This window comes from Nilaparvata lugens, chromosome 4, assembly GCF_014356525.2.
Source record: "Nilaparvata lugens isolate BPH chromosome 4, ASM1435652v1, whole genome shotgun sequence".
Taxonomy (NCBI): Eukaryota; Metazoa; Arthropoda; class Insecta; order Hemiptera; family Delphacidae; genus Nilaparvata; species Nilaparvata lugens.
This window is the reverse complement of record NC_052507.1, coordinates 45,078,902-45,104,152: the sequence shown is the minus strand read 5'-3', so window position 1 is coordinate 45,104,152 and position 25,251 is coordinate 45,078,902. Positions and strand designations below refer to the sequence as shown.

At 33.8% G+C, this 25,251-nt stretch overlaps 1 protein-coding gene across 1 annotated transcript; it reads left to right on the top strand.

Annotated features, from left to right (window-relative positions):
* The first annotated feature begins 16,168 nt into the window (after positions 1-16,168).
* Positions 16,169-25,049, top strand: LOC120351058 (zinc finger MYM-type protein 1-like). The gene is made up of 3 exons (XM_039427004.1): positions 16,169-17,446; positions 23,483-23,596; positions 24,936-25,049. The coding sequence occupies exons 1-3, from the start codon at positions 16,169-16,171 to the stop codon at positions 25,047-25,049; spliced, it is 1,506 nt and encodes a 501-aa protein (XP_039282938.1).
* Positions 25,050-25,251: the final 202 nt, after the last annotated feature.

Genomic DNA, 25,251 nt, shown 5'->3' with positions numbered 1-25,251 from the left:
GCATCCACGCATGCGATGATTGTATGCGAAAGACCACTAACGCGCCTGAGTATGTGTTAGTGCTAAGGTGGTGGGAGTGTGTCAACTGCCTGCGCCTGTATCATAATATTATGTGATCAAAATCTGAACACAAGCGCGCTCTATCGAGAATCTTGAGAACTAGCCGTCATAATTCTGTTTATGCTTATTCCGTGACAAAACGCATGTCAACAGAAGATGGTTGCCTAGTGAGAAGGTAGAAGGGGTGGGGGAAGGTATAAGTCCAACTAGTGCTGCCATCTGTGAGTTGTAAAATTCCATAGCGGTCTGTGAGACCGGGGTTTCGGTAAAAGTGTTAGTCACTATGACGTCACCAGAATATTCTTAGGAACTATGACGTCGCACAGAATGCCGAGTATCCATAACCAACAGTAAGATAACCTAAAAGGGAATGTTTATTGCTCGAAGATCCTCTTTTACCCAGATTGGTAGTGCATAACGGAATGGTCCCTTGCAGCCATTTGAAAATATAATGACAACAGGGTCCATCTTGCTATTCGCTACCTATGAAGTATATTAATGTATGCAAATAAAAGCTCCAAATCAATTTCCCTAATAAAACCAAAAGCATTGCTCAATACATCATATCAAGTGATTATTATGTTTTAACAGTGTTAAGAGAGTTATGACATTATATTGAGAGTTATAACACATTTTAAACTTAATTATCAATCTAATTGAAGAGAAGCTTCAAAATCAGATGAATTTGAAAAGCTAGACCTTGTTGCACAGAAGCCGATTAAATTTTAACCGTGATTAACTTTATGAGAACCAATCAGAGAAAGCCTCTTATAAAAGAAGGCTTCTCTGATAGGTTCTCGTGAAATTAATTACGTTTAAAATGAAAAAATTAAATGAAATTAATAGATTCCTTTTCACAAAAGCATAGCAAATTACTGTTTAAAAATAGGAACTAAGTTGATCACTCTAACCAGTATTCGTGGTAAACTTACAGAAAAAATAAAATAATCATTACTAAAAAAATTACATAAATGGTTATAACTTGATTTTAAATTATACAAAATAAAATCCATTGATTTTTGAGTCCAGAATTAATTAAAAATCTCTTGCACTCCGTGACGTCTGCAAACCAATGTGAACAAAAATATACAACCAATACAATTTATTATCTGGAATATTCAAAAAATGTAGGCTATCATTATTATTTTTTATATGAATGTTTTAAAAACCATTACTACTCAACTTTATATCTCTCACATGTGGTATTCACGATTCTAATTATCGAAAAGAGAAAAAATGTATATGTATATAATGCTGAATCTATATATTATTATGTATCTGCTTCTTTATAAACATATTTATATTCATGTCAGTGTTGCATCAAGAAAAAACTAATTGTTGGAAAGACACCAGCCAAGCTATTAAAAGTTTAAAAAAATCTGGTGTGACGCACTCACACAACTTTCCTTGCCGTTATGAAAATTTATCAACTGACGCTAGTGTTTACGCGCATCTCAAGTCTACTATTCCAAGATCTGAGCCAGCTGGTGACAGGACAATAACGCTGGAGACACACGAAGTCTGCTATTTTTTTATAGTGAATGTTTTTAAAGAATCAACAGTTTGCAATTGAATAATAACATATCCTCGAATACCGAGCTTATTTTCAATTTTAGGTGAAAATGTTACTGAACATTAATTGTGCAGTTCTTCATGCTCAATCTTTCCGCTAGAAATGTTTTGTTTAGAATGTATCTGAAGCCTGATAATTGGGAATCTGAAATCGAACTTTGCATAGATGGGGCAAAGCTCCTGAAATTTTTACAGATATGGGACTTATGGCAGTTGATAGAGCTTATCAATGAATATATTAGGTATTAATTTGATCGAAATCGTTTGAGCCGTTTTTGAGAAAATCGCGAAAAACCCTGTTTTTGACAACATTTTCTCCATTTTAGCCGCCATCTTGTATTGCATTTGATCGAAATTGTTCGTGTCGGATCATTATAGTGTAAGGAACTTAAGTTCCAAGTTTCAAGCTACTCCGTTAATTGGGAGATGAGATATCTAATGACATATTTTTAAAATGGCAGATGAAAAATTTCAGAATTATAAGCTGATTGAAAAAATATTCAATCAACTCAATTAGTTAGCCATTAGCCCACACTGTAATCATTATCTTTCTCTCCCTTGATTCTTGATGTATGAATTAAATATAGAATATACGAATTATTGAGAGTTTATGCATGCAAAACTACGAATAATAGAGGTCGAAGATAAGCCAGGGCTTGATTTTACTATTAATCATCAAGGCCAGTTTGAAGTTGGAAGAGCATTTTCCAGAAGTACATCGAAAATTGACTGTTCTGGATGTAAAATCAATAGTTCTACAGTTCCTGATGAGTTATGACATTAGTTCCATGAAAATATTCAGAATAACAGAATTCAAAAAAATAATGCTCTTCCAAGCTTCACAAGATAAGTGTATTTTGGTCAGATGAGCACAAAAATATGCTTATAGATCATCGATTATGAAAGTTCCATGAAGAGGAGGTCATCGTAGATTCAGAACCAGTAAGTTCTAATGGAAAAAATTGAATACGGAAGTATTTATGGCTTGATTAAACTCATCAATCGAGATAATTCACGTTTTCACCAGAAGAATACTGAATTTAAATATTTGAGAGGTGAGAACCCCAGTTCTAGGCAGGGGGAATCACCCTGATTACATAACTGTTGAGTTCCAATCGATAGATTCCACAAAAAGTTATTCATGGCCATTTTTGAAACTCGGAAATCGAGATAATTAACTTTTTTTAACATAGATTTAACAGGAAAGATCTATTTCAACTTTGCGAATGAATATTATTATAAGAGGAAGTAATATGATTGTAATTCTCTTCTCCATCCTTATTATTAGCAAATCATATATTGACAATATTGTATTATCATCTTGAAATATTCACTCAACTTCTTTAAAAAGGAAAGAAGTTCCTTGTATCCATGTGTGTATTGCTGTTTGGCTTTGAAAGCTGCATTCTTGTTCGAATTACATAAATGAGTCGAAAGTGACCTGCTAAGAGGGAAATGGGTCGCCAAAAACATAGGGTGATGTTATCGGAGGTTCAAACGTATTCCATAACAAAACCTTTTCTAGCTGAAACTCTTTTTGGAAGGAACATGAGCTTTTCTCACAAGGGCTTATTGTCTGTCCAGTCTACAATCTGGAAGGTTTCGAAGGAAAGTGTTGAATATTCATAACAATAAGAATATCTACAACAATAGCTGACCCTCACACTATAGTATAGTTTCTTCGGATTCTGAGAGTAGACAGATGGGACTATTGTTTCCCTAGCCAATTTGCAAACATTTTCTTCAACTGTTCCATTGAGAGGGTAGTATTTATTTGTAAGAAGAGGCAACATCAAAGTCGCAGTGATATCAATACATTGAATACTAGAATGGTCTTTTGTAATGAACCGGTGGAGGTATTTATAAACCAATTTACCTCACACCAGATATCAATCTGTAACCGGTGGAGGTGTTCTATAAACCTCTCCACCTCACACCGGATATCAAATTATGTCGCCGAGAATTTCTTCATACCATGACTTAGTTAATCTTCATGGCACAACGTGGAATATTAATTACAAAGAACTAAAATAAAGTTTAGGTCTTCAAGAGCTAAGAACTAACACAGAGAAGAGGACAGAGAACTCATCTAATGTTTCGCTAAATGGGTGACCAGCAGTGTGGAGTGGGTGTGGAGGGGGGTAAAGTGGGTGACTAACAGTTAGTTCTTCAACTCGCTACGAGAGATCAGTACCATCGACAGGCCTTCCCCGCTAATTCAGAAATCCCCCACCAACAGTTGTAGTACTCTGTCACCTCCTCCCCTTGCTCCGCTATTGTCATTCCACATCCACATTCAACAAAATAAAAACAAGTCACGATTGGCAATTATCCAATATTACTAGTAGATGATCGGCTTGCTCTGCTCTGCTGTCTTTTCAATTTTATGAAGCACACACCATACAGTGAATCACACACTAGTACAGTAACTTCTCAGAGAGGAGAAAGGAAAATATATTTTCTGTGTGATACCAGAGAAAACTCCTATAATGAGAATAACAATGTAGTGCATTTATAATATCACGCATAAGTTAGCATAAGTTAGTTCTGCATTGTCCCACCAGATCGCATAAGCATGTCAACAGTCGCTTGTAATGGCTTGTAATGAGTGGAAGGAGAAAAGTGGGCTGGCATGGGAATATGGAAGGAGAGTGTCAGTCTTTTGATCCGGTTTTTTATAGCTGCATCTGGCAGCCTGCCAGGCTTTCAACTCATTTCTGAGGAAGCCTCAACAATAATATTGCAAGCACAACCAAAGGCCAATTAGTGGCCTATTATAAAAGACAAACAATTTCATTCCTTTGTGACATGTAGCTTTCTGCTCTGACAACACTAGAGCTGAATTATGAATATATATAATTTCTATTTTTCTATAATCTGTTGATATGATAAGTTCTTTAATATGATAAGGAGAAGAAAAGGAGGATGATAAGAATAATGAGAAAAATAAGAAGAAAATATTATTTGATGATCATGAGTAGAAAAGAGTAGGATGAGATGATGATAATGATGATAATAATGATAATAATAATAAGAGAAGGAGGAGTGATGATGGGATATGACAGATAAGGAGAAGAAAGAGAAGAACTTCTGATCATTTTCTTTCCCTCTCATAATTATCATCCTCCTTCTCACTTCTTCTTCCACTATTATTCTCAGCTCTTCATCTTCTTCACGTTCTCTTCCTCTTCCTCCTCCATTCTCATCTTCATTTTCTTCTTCTTCTCCTTATTCTTCTTCTGCTATTTCTTTGTTTCTTCTTTTTCTTCTCCTCTTCTCCATCATTCTATTCTTCCTCTTCTTCTCCTTCTTCTTTTTATTTTTTCTTCTTCTCATTGAAGAAAGAGAAGAATGGGAAGGAGTAGCAAGATAGAAATAAGAAGTGGTAGAACATGAAGAAGATTAGATAGTGGAAGAAGAAGGAAGAAATCTTCTTCTTCTTCTTCTTCTTCTTCTACAAGGAGGAAGAGAAAAAGAAGAAGAAGGAGTAGCATATGAGAGAAATAAGAATTAGTGGATCATGAAGGAGGAGAAGAGGATAAGAAAGATGAAGATATACTATACAATAGTGATAGAAAATAATAAATATTTAGAAGATGATGAACTGAAAACTTCATATTTTCTTCTTCTTCTTCTTCTCTTTTTCTTATTCCTTTACTTCTTCTTTACATAGAATTCTCATTCTTACAGAACACAGAGTAATATAAATGATACAGTCATGATTCAGCTGTGAGAATGTTGGGATGAAATGCAAAGAAAACAGAAGGTGGTTGAATAATATTATTATCACAATAGTCCTATAATTGCTATAATTGCTTCACATTTTGACAGGTGTCTGGTGCCGAGTTGACTGTGTGTGTGCATCTGTGTGGTGTGTGTGTGTGTGTGGTGTGTGTGTGTGTGTGTGTGTGATAGTGTGAAGGAGTGAGGGGCGACTACCTGTCAGTGGAGTGGGTGATAGAGTTGTTGTGACGACGGAGTGCGGAAGGGGGGTGAGCGAGACCGGAGTAGGGTTCTGCGCGCAGTCTACAATCTGGCAAAGGAACTACCTCGATTACGCATGAACAGAAAGTCCTATTCCGCTAGCCTTCTGTGCTATTATTAATTTTGTGGTGATACTACAGTACTCCATAATTTCCCTCTCAGTATTATCCCATGCTGCTGATATCAACATAAAAGCTGTTGTTCCTTTTCCAATATAGGTAATTCATAATAAGTTTGGAATTATTTTATTTCTATGAATGCATAAATAAATAAATGAATGAGTCGATTCTATTACACATTGACAAATAATCTGATAATGAGATCCTTCCAGAATAAATTTTATCAATGATTAAATTGAGGCTCCATCAATTATTGTTATACTTTTTTTCAATTCAAAGTGAAACTTCAAATCAAATAATTTATTATTAAATCACCATACCATCTATTCATATGATTAGTCCATTGATAAAAATTAAAGTCAAATAAAATTATTCTTTATATCTTCTGGATTAATTGTAACTTACTGGAAACTGGGTATACAAAAAAAAAATATTTCATGCTTTTTTCTATTTGACTAGGTACTTGCTAGACAGCCATATTTATTTCTGAGTACAAAATTCATAAACTCAAATAATGAATAGATCACGAAGAAAACAGAAACCTCCATAATTTATTTCCTTTCAATAATATATTTCAAAGTAAAAAAATATAAAGTAATAAATTTGTTGACAGTGTGTGATATAATATATCCCAGAATTAAAATTCAATTTAATTCAATGGAATTGACAAATGCAAATTATATAAAAATCTGCAAAATAAATAATTTACACATTCTATGAAACTTATTTAGTAATAGGCTATATCAAATAATAAATAGTCTATTATTTTTGCAATTACTATAACCTACTATTAGCTATCACTATATGAAAAATTACTAATAACTACTGATACTATTCTAGCATATTATGATAATATACGGTTAAAAGAATTTATCTTTTTTCTATCTGTATGAACTTGTGACCCCCGTGGTTCAGAGAACTCGCTCAAGAACTGTTTTGCATTGTAATCTTTAAAACCCTCAACTTTTGATTATACAGAGTTTATGAAAATTAATAAAGCTGCTAAATATTTCTCTTACAATAATAATTTGACAGCAGTTTCCATTGGGAATGTTATTTGAAATGAAAAATTACTCTAAAAATATTACTCTGTCGCTTCAACATCTTTGACACTCATATGGATCCAAAATCATTTTTTTTAATGTTTGATACATGATTTTGATACATAGTTCCAAGAGAAAATAAATAGCCAAAACCGCAAATTGATAATTATATCAACCCGTATCATTTTGTTGATACAAAAGTTGTAAAGTATAAAGAACCAGCTAAAATCATATGTCAGCGTGTATGATAGCTCCCAAATCAACGTTAGTAGACAGTCTACTAACTTTGCTCCCAAATAACCTCAGATGATGTTACAAATGAATGAATGGAAAAACTGTAGTAATTGCATGCAAAGAATTCTTCAGCTGACCAAATGATAGATCATAACAATTTTTTTCTTATGCACTTTCAATGTTATTTTTATATCCTGAAAAAGGACGAAAGAGTGAGTCAATTTGTTGTCCAACGAACTTGACCTGTAAAAGGGTTCGGAGAATACGTGTTCATAATTTGAGAAGATTGATCAATTCTTTCTAAAGTTATTGTAGAACATACAAACAGACGGACAACGACTTTGTCCTTCAGTAAGTCAAAAGTTAAAACTCATGCTAGTTCAATAATTAGTCTATACAAAACCACTACAAATGAACAAAATATATTTACTAAGCTTAATTTATAATGAATACCAATAGAATATATGAGCCCAAAGTTAAACAATAATATTCAACATTCCACAATAACATCTATATTCCCAACAAGAATAGAAAATACTTCGAAATTCATCAGTCCTTCAATGTTACGAAAAGCAATACTATGAAAATGAAAATACAGTTGAACCTCTGTATAACGAAGTCGATTATCCCGAGAAAAAATTCGCTGCTGAGAGGTATTCGTTATTGAGAGGTTCTGTCAAGAAAACTGCCACGATCCTATGGATCTTATATCGTATCACGGCGGTAAATAAATGAATATGGTACATAAAACATATCATCGCAAACGTAGGTAGGGTACCTATTGGGCCAATATTAATATAAAAAATTTAAAATTTATGCTGTTGAAAAAACATGTTTCTTTAATATTTGTAGAATCTAATAAGTAAACTCACCAATTTATTTCCAGAAAGCTTGATTTGTACTATTAGTAGAGCTTAATCAAAGTACATACTCTGTAGCAATATTTTTCAACTTTTTACACTACTATTAGAAGGAACGCAAAATATGGTTAACTACACTATAAATACTAGTCTATAATAACTCAAATTTCCTATTTTTTTTGTTTTATATTTGAAAAAGTGAGTAATATCGGTTGGATTTTGCATTTGAATAAAACATCATGTTCGATAAACGACTCACATCTATTCAAACAGTCGGACATGTCTGGTACACTATTTTTCAGTTTTAATCCTCGCCTGATAATTTTTAAAGCCTCTAGAACTTCTTGATCTCGCGGATTCTTTTCCTCAGGTTCGTCACAGTCATCATCATCATCATCATCATCATCATAGTCAGTTCAAAGAATTGTGAATGTGTGACAAAAGCAAGAATGGGAAAGTCCAGTCGTTCACCTGCCTGGTCTACAATAATGACAAGCTCTTGGAATTCAATTTCCGACATGTGTTTCACCCTCTATTGACTGTCTACCACCCTATCTTCTTCCTACCTGAATTGCCATTATTTTAAGTCTATTGACCTTTCTGCTGAAACTAAAGAATTCCTTGAAAATGACCGTCTGCTTCCTATACACACTGCACTTTGTATGTGGAAGTCAAGAGAAAACTTTGTTGTTGAGAGGTCCGAAATTCGTTAAATAGAGGTAAATAAGCAGCAAAAACTCTATAATGTCATGGGACCAGGTAAAAATTCGTTGTGTAGAGGATTTCGTTAGGTGGAGGTTTGTTATAGAGAGGTTCGTATTATTAGTTTGTTCAATATCCTACAGTTTATAATAGACAGGCCCTTATTAACAATTACTTGCGAATAGCTCCTCGAATAACAATGTTTTGAAATACTATTGTTCACGTAGGCTTCAGCAACATCTTTCTGCAAGAAGGGCGTTGGCAGATGTGCGTGTGTCAAACTGGTTGGAATCTACAATCTACAAATTGACACCCTGGCTCACTAGAGCAACTGTTCAAAGGTAGTTTACAAAGAATAGCTGTCACGAAAGGCAATTCATTCATTTTAAACAAAGACAGCTTATTATTTGTCCGTTGCAGTTGAGAGCGGATTGGAATGTCAACATACAATACGATAAACAATATAAAACTTAAATTTCGTATTAGGTGGATAAAACAATTCTTTTAGACTCAGTATGAGAAGCAGAAGGTGATATAATTGAAAAAATAAAATATCCCTAATTCCAGGTGCTAAAAATTTTATTGTCTAGGCCTACTAGGAGTGGATGCGTTTGTAATCGTGTTATCATGGTTCACTGCAGTTATCCTACAAAACTTGTCCTGCACACTTGCACAAGCGCCAATTACAGAGCGGAGGTGCTCAATTAATTAAATTATTAATTAATTAATTCACACCTAATTTACTAAATTATTAATAAATTATTTATAATCAATTAATTAAATTGAGGTGACATGGTCAATCACTTTATTATACAATTTTCGTTTGGAAAACTATTTATAATCCTTGAAGATAACAGTAAATCTTTTAATTACCATTGTATCATAAAATCAGGAAACGGGTATTCTACTTTATATGGTTATGAAATGTTTCATAACTATTAGTTCGGAGAACAGTAGAACTCGCTACACTCACTAACATTAAATTTATACTCACACACGTCGTCTGCCTATTCACAAACAAACACACATACAAATTGGATTTAGAGTATGATGATATATGCAATAGGATCGGTGGAGAACGCTGAGAAATATAAGTTCTCTACACTTTTGAGCTTAGAAGCACGATTGGAAAGATAAAAAATCTTACAAATGGACGAACGCTGATTGACTTGAAACTCGAATTCGCTTCGCTCATTCAATAAATATACCTCAATCTGGTCTCCAACCCATTCCAGCATATTGCAATTCCAAACAAAAACCTAACCCCCTAAGCTACCCAACTCTAATTTTTCAACACAAAAATCTGTAACATCAACATGCATGAGCATAACGCCCACACAGCCGCACACAATCATGAATGTTCTATTCTATCTGGTACGATTTGTAAGGTGAAAAAACATACTGTAATACCTATATCACGATGAATATTAAATCACTTATTTGAAATATGAAAATATAAAGATAAAACTAAGAGAAAAACATCAGTAAACAACAATATTTACAAAAAATATGCACATACTCTATCACTACGCTTGGCCCTTGATGGAAAGTCTTAGCTTAATCTGATGCACTAGATTCTTTATGAAAATTATCAAACAATCAGTATTTTTCATCTCAATATGGACTTCCTATGAGCTTAGTTATTAGTTGTACAGCAGTTTGTATTTTTAGATATAGTTGAGTGCAGCTTGCTGGGAAATTGAATGCCATATCTCATTGCTGCTAATTTTCCCGTGCATATTCTAAATCTACAGCATTTCGAGTTCTACAAAGTTTGGACGTCATTCCCACCGCGGCATTATTATTAGAATCAAAATTTTGTGAATCAGTAGAAAGAAAAAATAGAAAAATCTGGTGTGGCGCACTCACACAACTTTCCTTGCCGTTATGAGAAATAAAAAATAGTGCAGTCAACAAAAGATTATAGAGGGAAAAGTTTGGAACACAATTTTCAACTGCACAGCTCTTTTACGGATAGTTAGAGGAATAACATATCAAAAGTCCTCACCCCTACCCCCTGTGCTAATGGGGTGGGGGTGGTTTGAAAGTACCGTTTTCTCATTTTTCGCATATATCTCGGAAACTATAAATCTTATGAACATTTGTATTCTGTGCAAAATTGAAGCTTACAAAATTACCAACAAGTTTTGTCATACAAATAGACGGACAATGACTTTGTCCTTCAGTAAGTCAAAAGTTTGAACTCGCTAACGCTAGTTCAAAAATTATTTTATTCAAAACCACTATAAATGAACAAAACATATTTACTAAGCTTAATTTATCATCTACCTAGGTCTCTATATAGGGCAACCAAACTGAACATTTACAAAACGCTGATCTGACCAATAATCACCTATGGCTATTTTGATATTTCAAAAAAGATGTATTTTCTTTTTTGGTGGAAGGGGCATTTTACAGTGTTGACGAGTTCTTTGATAATGGAACCTTACAATAATATAAGAAATTACTCATACTATATATGATTGATGTGGTAGCCTACTGTATGGCATATATGTTTTTTGTTCTATGTTTTGATTTTATTTTTGACGATTTACTATTTGATACAGTTAACTTTTTGTACAACAATGTGTAAATAAAGAATTTGATTTGATTTGATGAAGTGGAGGATGATCTCCGAAAGATGGGGATAATAGCATGGAGACGAAAGGCATGTGACCGTGATGTGTGGAGGGCTCTTGTGCGAGAGGCAAAAGCTCACATCGAGCTGTAAAGCCAAAAGAAGAAGAATTTATCATGAGTACCACGACTGGAGTCCTGGGTACACAGTAATAAAATTTTGAAGGAAAATCAGGCAGGTTTCCGAAAAGGGTACTCGACAGCAGATAATTCATTTAATCTTATTTCATTGGGGGAATTGAAAACAGCAAAAAGGTGGTAAATTATATGCCTTCTTTGTGGACTACCGGGCTGCATTCGATACAGTGAATAGAGGAGCTTTGTTTTATAAATTATCATCTATGGGAATGTCCACTAGGTTTCTTTCAGTAATAAGGAGCTTGTACAGTGGCACAAACTCGAGTGTGTGGTATAAGGGTGGTTTTGTGTTCTACAATTTGAGACAAGGTAGAGCGCTCTTTCTCATATAGATTTTCAAGTACACCTGATAATAATGCTCCTTGTATTTTGGAAAATACCTTATTTTTAGCTTCAATCATCACCAGCAACTCCATAATCTTGTCATAACATTGAAAATTCGCACCATGATATAAGTTCATTAGATCATGTTCTATAAGAATGAACATGAGTAATACTAATACAAAGAATAATACTAGGGAAAGTATCTTTGATTTCATGATTTTTTCAACAATCTAATCTTACACTAGGATCATATTCTCCCATGAATCGTTTTCAGCAACTAAAAGAGGAGATTCTGTTCTAAAATACAAGATCAAGTATTTATCTATAATTTATCTGAATATAGAAATTGGCCATTTCTTTGTGTACTGGAAAATGAACCATATATTTTAGGTATATTTGGGCCATTCTGTATCTTGCACAAGGAAATCTTGCATGACAAAATTGGACTTCTCTCATGTATCCAAATTGAGAATTCAGATCTACAATATAAAATGCAAGCACAGCCCCTTTTGATGTCTATAGTGACTGAACTATAGTAACTGTAGTTTTTTCAAACACCACTTGTGAAATAGGTGGGGGGGGGGATCGGGGCGATCCGCGCCTGTCGCCACCTTCTATAGAAGATAGATGTGACTCACGTTATAACATTAAACTTAGTCCAGTCAATTTAGACATGAAAAAGAGGCAATATTTTATATTCTTTGTAGTTCTGATTTTTTAGGGTTTGTATGCATAAGAGAAGTCCAGAACCAATTTTCGCATGCAAAATTTCCTTGTACAGATTGGCTCAAATACCTAATATGTCTGGTTCATTCTCCAGTTCTGAGCTATTACAATCAAATCCAGTCATTGGACAAAAAAAATCCTCTCTCTCCTTTTTTACTGTACATAAAATTTAGAATAAAATGAAATCATTCAGACCTCTCTAACTTCAATCAGTTCTATCCTACAGTTTTTCCAAAACGAGTAGAATTTTATGGAAAAATCAATTTTGATAAATCTTATAGTATTTAATCAACAATATCTTCCGATTGTCACAATTCAAAAATGTATAATTCAACATCCTACTAGGCGTAATTTTGTGCTCTACAATCTGAGAACAGGTAGAACGCTCTATCTCAAAGATTTTCAGGACACCTCAAGGATCGAAATTTCATTAATAACTTTTGATACAATGTTCGGATCTTCCCGTACGCTCTTTCTTTTCGGCTTGTCAAGGTAGTTGGAAATCATATATCATGAGTCAAGTTCCCAAGAGAAATGGGAAATTTTTTGTTGAGTGTACACTGTACTTCAACCCATATTCCATACACAAAATAATGACAATTTATTTATTCAATGCTGCATATCTTATGAAATAATTCAGATATAAAATCAAAATCTAGTCAAGGATGTGAGGAATTTCCTCCTCTTCTCACTCCAATCAACAATACTTTCGATTTCAATACCATTAGAAAGTTGCAACCGATTGAAAAAGTGACGATTAAAGTTTTACCATTTTTTCGCAATTCCACTGTTAATCAAGAGTCTCTTAAACGAGGATCATACATCATAGGAACTCATGATTGGTTCTAAATTTTATCCTATAGGAGCTCAGTTACCTTAATTATTTATCTTCAACTACTGTTTTCCATCTTAGAACTACCGAGATCGTGAATATGAGGAGAATATCTTCAATCTCTTGATATTTTCAAGTGATTGAATCGTACCGTGCGTCCAAGTGAACTATGAATAAAAATGATAAAATCAACAGCATTTTTTGCGTTTCAAGTTTATCAACACGGTCGGAATTGATTAGCAGATTCAGCCACAAAGTTTCTTCTAAAAGGACATGAAGATTATTTCAAAATCGATTTACAATTTTAGTTTTGCTCTTTATTGCTCTACTTATAATTTTGTATTATATCAAGCAAAGGAAATACATTTACGACAAAAATACACATACATAATAACAGGTGTAGGTAAATCTTTTTAAAGAGTATCAATCAATTTCCTCCTTATAATATACAATGAAACTGGATGTTATTTTACTGAATGCTAAGAAGATTATAACTCTTATAAGTTTATAATGAGAGAAATTCATTGAATTTTCAAATTACTCCCTCTTCCCCAATCTCCCGCTAGACGGCTAGCCTAACAGCATTTAGTTCATATGCAAAATTAGAACTTTCCACTATGGGTACAGTCCATGAAAAAGGTTGACAACCATTGGCTATTCAATGAAAACAAAAAGCAACTGAAATAATATTATTAAGGTTAACAATCTTTGGCTATTCAATGAAAAAAAGTAACTGAAACAATATTATTGTTAATGAGCAGTTTTGACATCATTTATTAAAATCATTTTAGAACAATAATAGAGAAATATAATCACAGCACCTCAAGAACATGTCATGATTAAAATTATTCCATGCTCTTTCTCAATTTTTAAGTTCAAAATCGCAATATTATGGATTAAATTAGATTGATTTAAATTTTTTCAATTATTGAATTGAAGTACATAATGTACGGTAATAAAGTTTGGATTATATTACATTTTTATAATGGACAACAGTTTATCTGGCTACTCATTCACTTATTGTTTCCTAGTTCTTGTTGATTAGAAATAAAAATTAATCCTCTTTGTCACTGGAGACGCAGCGTTCATGCGATCTGGAGAGTTGAGAGTAGCAAGTGATTAGAATAAGAAAAATGAATGTCTATGCCTCAAGCCATATAGTCCAGGCGCTTGCTTACATTGAGCATACATGAGAGAGGCAGAGAATTTGACTTCGGATTATTGTTAGGGGGTCTTCAGTGTATACGAAACTCGATGTCGTCACGTTCCAGGGTGGTCGACAGCTTGGTGGGGAGGGGGGTAAGTTGTAAAAAACGCGCGCTTATAAAATCGTCTGTCCTGCAGTTACTATTCATAGTACAGCTTTTAATTTTTTCTGAATATTATGTACACATAACTGGCTTTCAATGTGGTCCTCTACATTTTTGCGATAAACCGCATAGTTTTTCCGTAAAAAAATAAAATTTCTCGGAAAATGTATTTTTTTATTATGGACTTTTTGTTATTTCTCGAATATTCAAGTCATTAGCCGACTTAGAGGAAAAGACTCCCAATAAACATTGTAGGCCGTTTCTTCCTGAATCCAATGATATATATAGTTTGGGGGTTACCATCATAGATGCGGCGGTGGGAGGGGGATAAGTAGCACTGTTACGCTGCAGCGCGGTCCTCCCACATGATTAATGCGCGTAATGGCCTGTGTATTGCATCGCTCCTACTAGTCTATGCCAGTGGCGGTTCTAGGCCTAGGCTGGGTAGGCGGCCGCCTACCCAGTTTTTATGAGATTTTTTAAAATTTTTCATGTAAACCTAAAAATGTTAAATAAAAAAATAAATTTTGGAAGTATATTTAAATGTTTATAGTCATGAGTTATATTTTAGACAATTCAACAGAAAATTGTTTTTATTCTATTCTATTACTATGCCACATTTGCAGTGCATCAACGCAGGGCTTTCTATGCTTAGAATGGGGAATTTTTGTGGTGTACTCTCAGAGTGACTAGGTTGGCAATACTGCCGAGCCACTCGCCGACTCGCCTAGTAGGCGACTAGGCGACGCGTTCCAAACACCTGTATCAGTGTCTTCTGTCACTTGTCAGTATGATCAAACTATTCTGTTCTCAGTGTTCTGTGTGTTACACTATCATTATACGTTTCATTTCATTGCTGGCTACATGTTTTTCATTTTATTGTTTTCGTAGTTCATTGTTTTTTTGAGAATCGTGTAGAGATTGACATTAGTCTACTCTCTAATGTTAATGTGACCTGTAACTCTAGGTACCAGTGTAATAAATTTAACATGGTTTGTGTTGTGGAATGACATACATTTGACTTTTCAATATGGCCAAACAACTACAACTTTCAAGTTTTTTTAATAGAAAAAATAAGGCTAACGTGAAAGATGTCCCAGACACAGATGAACTGAACCACCAGCCAAGGTAAATAAAGTGGATATTGGTAAAGATGACCCTAAATTCGGATCTGCTAATGCAACATCAAGCTCACATGTGAATAGTGATGCTCAAACAAGTGCCTGTATATTAGATAGGCCTATGCCTCTTAAGAATCTTGCACTAAGTACTTCAGCATCTGACAGTGTCAAAAATGCCAAAAACATGAACAATCTAATGCTCATAAAGATTCAATTACGAAATATAGTAGCCATTTATCATCACAAAAAAAGGGACAGTTGTGGCCCAATTAAGCGAACAATCTCAGAAAAGCATTTCTAATAATAGAAAAGCAGTATCTACCTTAAGCCAAGTAGCTCTGTTTTGTGCACGCCAAGAAATTGGTTTGCGAGGTCATAGGGAGTCAGGGAAAGAGGAATTTGATACAAAAAATAAAGGTAATTTTCTTGAACTTGTAGAGTTACTCAAAGGAGCTTCTAACAATATTAAATTTGTTTTCGACAACCTACCAAAGAATGCTACATACATGTCCAAGGACTCACAGAATGAGTTTTTGAGCATTTCAGCTAAACTAGTTCTAAAAGGGATTATTGATGAGATCAATGAAGAAAACAACGGTTTCTTTTCATTAATTGTTGATGAAGCAAGAGATGTTTCAACAAAAGAGCAAATGTCTGTTTGTGTCAGATACACAAACAAAACTAAACTGTTGGAACGATTTTTGGGCTTTGTTGAGTTAACCAAGTTGTCAGCAAAGTCTCTCTTTTTGGAGATATCACAATTTTTGGAAAACAGTGGTTTGAATATTATAAAGTGCATCGGCCAGGCTTACAACGGTGCTTCAGTTATAAGTGGCCATTTGACTGGAGTGAATGTTTTGGTGAGAGAAGTAGCCGAAAATCCGTGTGTTTATGTTCATTGTTATGCACATAGGTTAAATTTGATTTTGATAGACACGGCTAAAAATGTGAAGTTAGTTGATGATACGTTAGGATTACTAGAAGCAATTTATGCTTTCCAGTCAGCTCCTACTCTGAGACACCAAAAATTCAGGGATGCTCAAGAAAGGGAAGATCCAAAGAAACGAATTTTTGAAATGCCACAGCAAAGTGACACTCGGTGGGTGAGCAAGTACAAGGGAGTCATGTACTTCAAAAATAATTTCTTGTCTGTTTTATCAGTTTTAGATAGTTTTACCACCTCTTCTAATAAAATGGAAGCTGCCTCTGCTAAAGGGTTTCTGATGCAACTGAAAGAATTTGACGTTATTTTCGCCCTTCATTTTCTAGGTGAGATTCTCCACTTTTCTAACACAGTGTCAACATCTTTGCAAAAGGAAGATTTGCTGATGGGATCAGCTGTAAAAATAATCGATGGTTTGAAAAAAACACTAGAAAATAGGAGGACGGAATCATTTTTCAATGAATGTTGGGAAAAGGCCAGTTCTTTGGCAAACAAAATGGGAATCACAGTACCATGTAATGAAGAAGCTACGAGTTCTAAACGGTTGCAAAAAATCTCATCAAAGTTCAGTGGCAGCATAGTAATGTCACCCACAGGCCAGAGAGACCATTTGCAAAAGGCATCTTTCAAGAAGATTATGTTTGAAATGATTGACCATATGAAGTCAGAACTTGAACGACGGTTCATCGACAATTCATGTATGTTCGATGCCTTTGAATGTCTGAACCCCACAAGCACAGAATTTATGTCTTGGGAGTCAATACACGCTTTTACCGAGCTATACAGTAAGTTTGTTGATGAAGGGACAGCTATTAAGTACGAGATGGAGTTAGCAAAACAAGTATTTTGTAACTTCAAAGGCAATTTGAAGGAGTTTTGTTTCAAATTGTTTGAACAACGGTCCTTATACCCTAATCTTACAACAATTGTTCATATTTTATTCACGCTTCCTGTAACTAGTGCTGCCGCCGAGAGAAGTTTTTCCACTATGAAGAGGGTGAAAACATACCTCAGTTGTACAATGACAACACAACGTCTAACTAATCTTTCAATTTTATCTATTGAACGAGAGGAAAGTGAAAGTCTGATTAAGAACCCTGAAAAAATCTTAGAGGCGTTCAGCAATGTTGGGCAAAGAAGACTACAGTTGTAAATATAAAATGTATTACTCTATGTTCTAAATAATGTTAAAGTGTAATAAACCGTTGATTTCATGAATACTAAAATGTGTATTTATTTCAGAATTTTTTTTTCGATATTCCAAATAAATAGCCTATCAAATTGAAATATTATTTCAAAGAATGATTGAAACAGCAAAATTATGGTTAGGCCTATTAGCAAAATAGTGTCGAATTGAACAATTAAATATGAGTATTAAAAATTTTTATATTTATTAATACATCTTCATTTAATACCTATATGCTTTGACGTCTTTTTTACATGAATTACTTAAGTAGCCCTACCCTAGGTCTATGAATAGACCTACAGTATGATAAGTTTCGCCTACCCAGTTTTTTATGTCTAGAACCGCCACTGGTCTATGCATTCAAATTATGTATTTCAGGAACACTTTCTTATGTATTTTCGGTCGCTGAACACGATTTTTCAACTCTCAATTCTCAATAATTGATAATTCTCATCATAATATACTAATTATGGTCAAAATTTCATCTCATTATCATTATTTATGATTACATTGTAATGATAAACCATCTTGTTAGGAATCCTATATGTGTTCCTCAGTCGATAAAAAACTGATATTTCATTAAGAGAGAATAATTATTCGATTTAGTTCAATGATCACTTTGGAATTGCGAAAGTCAAGTAATGGAGTAAGTTAGACAAATAATATAGGCTACCCCATATAGAGCACCGTGTAACAGGAGTAAAATATTTTAATATAAGTTTACAGTTGAAGCACAAATAATGCCAATTACTTAATAAATGTGACAACCGATCATGCTTTGGAGCAAACCCTCATTCGATCATCCAAAACTGAGTGATTGGAATAGCTAGTTCTTCAAAGGCTTTCCTAAAATGGCTGCTACTATATAAATAAATCTTCCATCAAAGATATTCTGTTCAAGTATGTTGACATCATTATGGATATCACTGGAGATTGTGAAGAAAGTCATCGAATGAAGTAAAACAAGAATAATGAGAATGATTTCCAGAAGCATAACCTTCTCAAGAAAACATAACATTTTTCTTCAAGACTCTGATGGACAACAGAATGCATAATGTTATCAATGGTCTGAAAGCAAGTGAAGAAGTGAGTGATTCTCTTTTGAACGTACAGAAAGAAATAGTTATTTGGTCTCCAACGATTTTTATCTGAACATGGTTGTGGCAAATTGTAAAAGTGTATTCTCACCTATAGAAAGAAACAGAGTTCTTTCATTCTCCACGATTCAATCAAACAAAAATCCTAGTCTTAGTTAATTCTAGAACAAAAAGATCTGATATCTGTATTTTCACTAGGTAGCTGTTTAAAGATAATTCAGCATTGAAGTTTTAGTGCAGCATGCATTCCTACAATAACCGCTATCTCTGTCAACATCTGATGGATATTTGAAAAAAAACTCTTAATCTCACTTGGCCCATGAAATTGTAAGTGAAACTAGTTGTGGATTTGACTAAATCCCTTAATATCATTGACAAATTCGCATAATGATGACATGGCTCTCCTGAATTCAACTCCTACTTCACTTTTCAAAACTTCAATATGCTGCAAGATTATGGAAACTTTGTGATGAGAAGAGTTATGGAAATTCTCAATAAAGATGAAGTGATACAGGTGGACATAGCTTTTCATGTGTATGGTCTAAAATCAAACAAAGGTAGTGAACATATTAGAAGCAGCAGAGTAAAAGAATCACTCCAATAATATGCTCTCCAAACCATCGAGACTTGATTTCAAAATCTGTGTCAGAGATTTATTAATGTGACATGCAAGAATCTATAAAGGAATAATCCATACGTTAGCTACGTGCAGGAATACATTCATTCATTCATTTGTGGATAAAATTACAAATCATATAAATATGTTTGGGAAAGAATAACAGGCATGGCCCAAAACTATTCGAATCCCAAATTTTGATACTGAATAACTTGTTACCATTTCAAAACAGTCTGGACGGGAATACAATAATGGATGAATCAATCAAAAGTTAGAGAAATATCATTATAATAATACTGTTAGAAATAATATAAATGAATATGTAAATTTTCATTTCATTTTGATTTGACACATATCTATTATTATATTGGATATAATTTCTCAAAAGTTCACGACAAACTGAAGATTCACGAAAGATTAACATTTTCATACTAAACATAATCATTATGATAATAAATGGATGATGAATTCCATTTCCACCATGAAGAACTAAGAAATTCCACAAATATTTCTTGGAAATGAACTGACCACTATATCAAGTAAGCGTGGCCAGTGTGCAATTAATAATATAATTTAGCCTGCAACGCATCACAATAAATTAATTTGGGATATAAACAATAGAACATAAACACATATAAATATTATCATTATTCTATCCTAATATATTTCTTGAAACCCAAGTTTTGTTTATTTCAAACAGTCATTTCTTAGTTTCCTTGCAGAATAAGATGAAGTTTGTAATTTTGACCATAATTAGAATATTATGATGAGAATTATCAATTATTGAGACTTGAGAATTGAAAAACCGTGTTCAGCGACCGAAAATACATAAGAAAGCGTTCCTGAAATACATAATTTGAATGCATAGACTAGTAGGAGCGATGCAATACACAGGCCATTATGCGCATTAATCATGTGGGAGGACCGCGCCGCAGCGTAACAGTGCTACTTATCCCCCTTCCACCGCTGCATCTATGATCGTAACCCCCAAACTATATATATCATTGGATTCAGGAAGAAACGGCCTAAAATGTTTAAAATGTTTAAAATGGAAGTCTTTTCCTCTAAGTCGGCTAATGACTTGAATATTCGAGAAATAACAAAAAGTCCATAATAAAAAATACATTTTTCGAGAAATTTTATTCTTTTACGGAAAAACTATGCGGTTTATTGCAAAAATGTAGAGGACCACATTGAAAGCCAGTTATGTGTACATAATATTGAGAAAAAATTAAATGCTGTACTATGAATAGTAACTGCAGGACAGACGATTTTATAAGCGCGCAATTTTACAACTTACCCCCCTCCCCCCCAAGCTGTCGACCACCCTGGAATGTGACGACATCGAGTTTCATATACACTAAAGACCCCCTAACAATAATCCGAAGTCAAATTCTCTGCCTCTCTCATGTATGCTCAATGTAAGCCAGCGCCTGGACTAATAAATCCTGTCAGCAGTTGTTTTGTTGGGGGGAGAGAATGGTGTGAACTGGTTTGTTGGAGAGGGAAGTGTAGGATGCCAATGACTCCCCACTACGTCCCCCTACAACAGTACTAATCAAGCTCAAACAGAAATCGTCATTTGCGTATACAAGCGCTTTCTACCAGTATAAGTGATACTACACATTAGGTGAAACAATAGTCGGTAAGAATGTTCCCTCTGATCCCTTCTCTGTGGAACTAACTAAAGTTCTTACTTCTTATCCTTACTTCTTTCTTATCTTACTTCTTAGACATTAGGTTCAAAAGACACTCTTGCTTAGAAAGACACTCAGGTTTAGACACAAAAAACAACTGCAATAATACCCACTCAATTTCACACTATCACAATTAATTGGCTTCTTATTATATAGAATTCATTTATTAGATTGGCTTCTTAACACTAATTCTATTTCCTATTCAAAGAGCAAAGCGAAGTTCTAGTTTATGGTAGTTTTAAATAATTGTGAATGTCATTCTCATGGATGTCGATTCCAGAGAGCTATAGTGTATTATCTTGAGTCATGTATAGATGGCCCAATACATCCTATACATTGTCGAAATTTAAATCACCACACTTATGATTGCCATCTGTCATGGATCAGTAGCCTCTCCACCATAATTTTGTGTATTGCTAAGTATATTAAAGTATTATCGAGTATTATCAAGTGTAGGCTATTAAAGTTTTATAAAGTGTTCTAAATGATAAGATACTGAAGTCTTGAAGTAATGATTTTCACAATACATCAATATCATTATCAAACTTGCTTTACTCGGTTGACCCCTTACCCCCAACAACAATTAATTCAGAAAAGAAATTAGCTTCTACACACACTCCCCCCCATCTATACAAATTTTCATCAGTCATACTACATCACTAGCTTTTTTGGGACCCCCACACAAGAATTTTATTGATTTAGAGAGAACCCAAGAATTTCAAGAATGCATAGACGGGGGAGGGGGTTAGTAACCCCACGAAATTTGAATTGCAGTGAAACCTAAGTATCTCATAGGCCCTATCCAAAACGATTACAAGTACAAGCTTGGTCAAAAGTATAAACTTCAGTGAATCATCTTGAATGGAAATCGGTATTCAAAAGTCTGTATTCAATACTCTGTATATTGAAAGTCTCAAAATTTTTCTGTATCTTTGAAAGTCTTACTCTCTCATTTAAAAATTGAAGAAAACTTGAAAAGACAAAGATATCAAAATATTGATATTTTAATCTATTGCAGCAGTCATCATAAAATGATGATGAATATTAATTTTAATATTATGGGTAAGCTCTAATTATTAATGATAATATTAAAAATCTCTCATATAATTATTATATTTCAATTAATTATTAACTGAAGAGTTAATGGAGAATTTGGAATAACAAAAGAAATGCAATTGCGAATATTTAATTGCAGAATCATCATGGAACTTCGTGGAGCATAACCTTGGATTATTGTCATAATAATAGATTGCAACATGTGTTTTATTCTGTATCATTGAAAGTCTTCTTCCTCTTGATTTTGAGTAAACATTCCAAATCAATAAATATCATTCAAAGGGACATTGAAAATACTGATGATGATGTAATCTAAGTCGAAATTATGTTCTATCATGTTAGTCTATAATATCTATAGTATCTATTCACATTCCACATATTGGTTTGTATTTACAATAGCCAAACAACTCAATGTGAAGCATTGAAGCTATTGAAAGGAACAAATTAAAAGATTGAAATTATTGTTATGATAACACAGGTGAACGCACCTTCCCCCCACTGAATTAAGAAACTCTCCCCCCCCCCCATGTAATATGCATCCCCTGGGCACCCTTGAAAATAATAATCATCCGTTGAAGAAGAATGGTGTGAATTTGAATACAGTCGTTCCACATTGATTTGAAAGGTTAGTGTGAGGAATTAAAAAATAAGTTGGTTGAGACCCTCAACTTGACCCTTAATTTGAAATGAAATATAAAACTAATAATTGCTAATATGATCAATAAACTAATTAATCAATCTCCAAATAAAAATGTTATATTGTTTAAATTTAACCAGATGATATCAAGTAGAAAACTTTCCTAGAGAAAGTTGTCAGGATAAGATTAGTAAGCTTTCTAACCAAACACAGTTTTTTCAGCAAAAATCAATTCGGGTTTCAAAAAGGACTAAGTACAGAGGACGCCATGCTTAAATTTATCTCTGAAATATATAATGGAATAAACAATAATAAGAAATGTGCCGGCCTCTATTTGGATATCCGAAAAGCGTATGATACTGTGAATCACGATATATTGTTGGGAAAATTGCAAGACTCAGGAGTTAGAGGTGTATGTAATAATTGGTTTAAAAGCTTTCTAAGTAATAGGTCACAACAGGTAAGGATTGGGATTCGCTAAGCGAGCTAAAACTTATAGATACAGGGGTAGGTCTGCCTCAGGGGTCCGGTCTATCAGCTGAGCTGTTCCTTGTGTATGTTAATGATCTTTGTAACGGCAACTTTGAGGGATCTGTCACAGCCTTTGCCGACGACACAGCACTGAGTTACAGTGCGGATGATAGGGGTCAGTTGGCTCAGATGATTAGTGAAGATTTGAAGAAATTGAATTTATGGCTGCAGGTGAGTATCTTTGAAAGTCTTACTCTCTCATTTAAAAATTGAAGAAAACTTGAAAAGACAAAGATATCAAAATATTGATATTTTAATCTATTGCAGCAGTCATCATAAAATGATGATGAATATTAATTTTAATATTATGGGTAAGCTCTAATTATTAATGATAATATTAAAATCTCTCATATAATTATTATATTTCAATTAATTATTAACTGAAGAGTTATTGGAGAATTTGGAATAACAAAAGAAATGCAATTGCGAATATTTAATTGCAGAATCATCATGGAACTTCGTGGAGCATAACCTTGGATTATTGTCATAATAATAGATTGCAACATGTGTTTTATTCTGTATCATTGAAAGTCTTCTTCCTCTTGATTTTGAGTAAACATTCCAAATCAATAAATATCATTCAAAGGGACATTGAAAATACTGATGATGATGTAATCTAAGTCGAAATTATGTTCTATCATGTTAGTCTATAATATCTATAGTATCTATTCACATTCCACATATTGGTTTGTATTTACAATAGCCAAACAACTCAATGTGAAGCATTGAAGCTATTGAAAGGAACAAATTAAAAGATTGAAATTATTGTTATGATAACACAGGTGAACGCACCCTCCCCCCACTGAATTAAGAAACTCTCCCCCCCCCCATGTAATATGCATCCCCTGGGCACCCTTGAAAATAATAATCATCCGTTGAAGAAGAATGGTGTGAATTTGAATACAGTCGTTCCACATTGATTTGAAAGGTTAGTGTGAGGAATTAAAAAATAAGTTGGTTGAGACCCTCAACTTGACCCTTAATTTGAAATGAAATATAAAACTAATAATTGCTAATATGATCAATAAACTAATTAATCAATCTCCAAATAAAAATGTTATATTGTTTAAATTTCACCAGATGATATCAAGTAGAAAAATTGAACTCAACTTCCTATGCATTACTGTATCAACTCGAAATAAGTTGATATTTTCCTTAAAAAAAACTATTTAGCCTTAAAAATCGATTTGATGAATGGTAAGGTGGGAAGAAATGCCATAGTAATCTATTAATTCATCAAATGAATATTGATTGTTTATAGTTCACTTCTAATAGATAATTCCCCTAGAGTAGAAACATAAGAGCTTTTTGAGTACAGCTTTTTTGAGTTACTACAGTAATGATCTTGAGCCAAGATGATGTTGAGCCAAGCTATTGCTAGGGAAGAAATCTTGCTGTAGGAATCCATAGGGAAATTATAGTTTAGAGTTTCTATTGTTGGTAACACTGATCACGCGGACTCGCGTGCGTGAGCATTAAGTTGTTACTGTGATGGTGTAGAACTGTACAGCGCATGCGCAATGACGTCATTGATGACGTCATTATACTAAGAATATTTCGTCCAGTGCGCATGACTACTATTTCTATTTCGGCCATCTGCGCATGCCCGGTGACGTCAAAATGACGTAGCATACTAAGACTATTTCATACTAAGAATATTTCGGTTCACCGGTGATAAAACAGCTTTTATGTTTTTACTCTAGGGGAATTATCTATTAGAAGTGAACTATAAACAATCAATATTCATTTGATGAATTAATAAATTACTATGGCATTTCTCCCCACCTTACCATTCATTAAATCGATTTTTAAGGCTAAATAATTAT

Bases quoted from the DNA above. Each gene is read 5' to 3' on its own strand.
- LOC120351058 (XM_039427004.1), top strand. From the start codon at position 16,169: ATGTCCAAGGACTCACAGAATGAGTTTTTGAGCATTTCAGCTAAACTA. The intron at 17,447-23,482 runs GTATTTTGTAAC...GGCAACTTTGAG, and splicing joins AGATGGAGTTAGCAAAACAA to GGATCTGTCACAGCCTTTGC. The intron at 23,597-24,935 runs GTGAGTATCTTT...AGAACTGTACAG, and splicing joins AATTGAATTTATGGCTGCAG to CGCATGCGCAATGACGTCAT.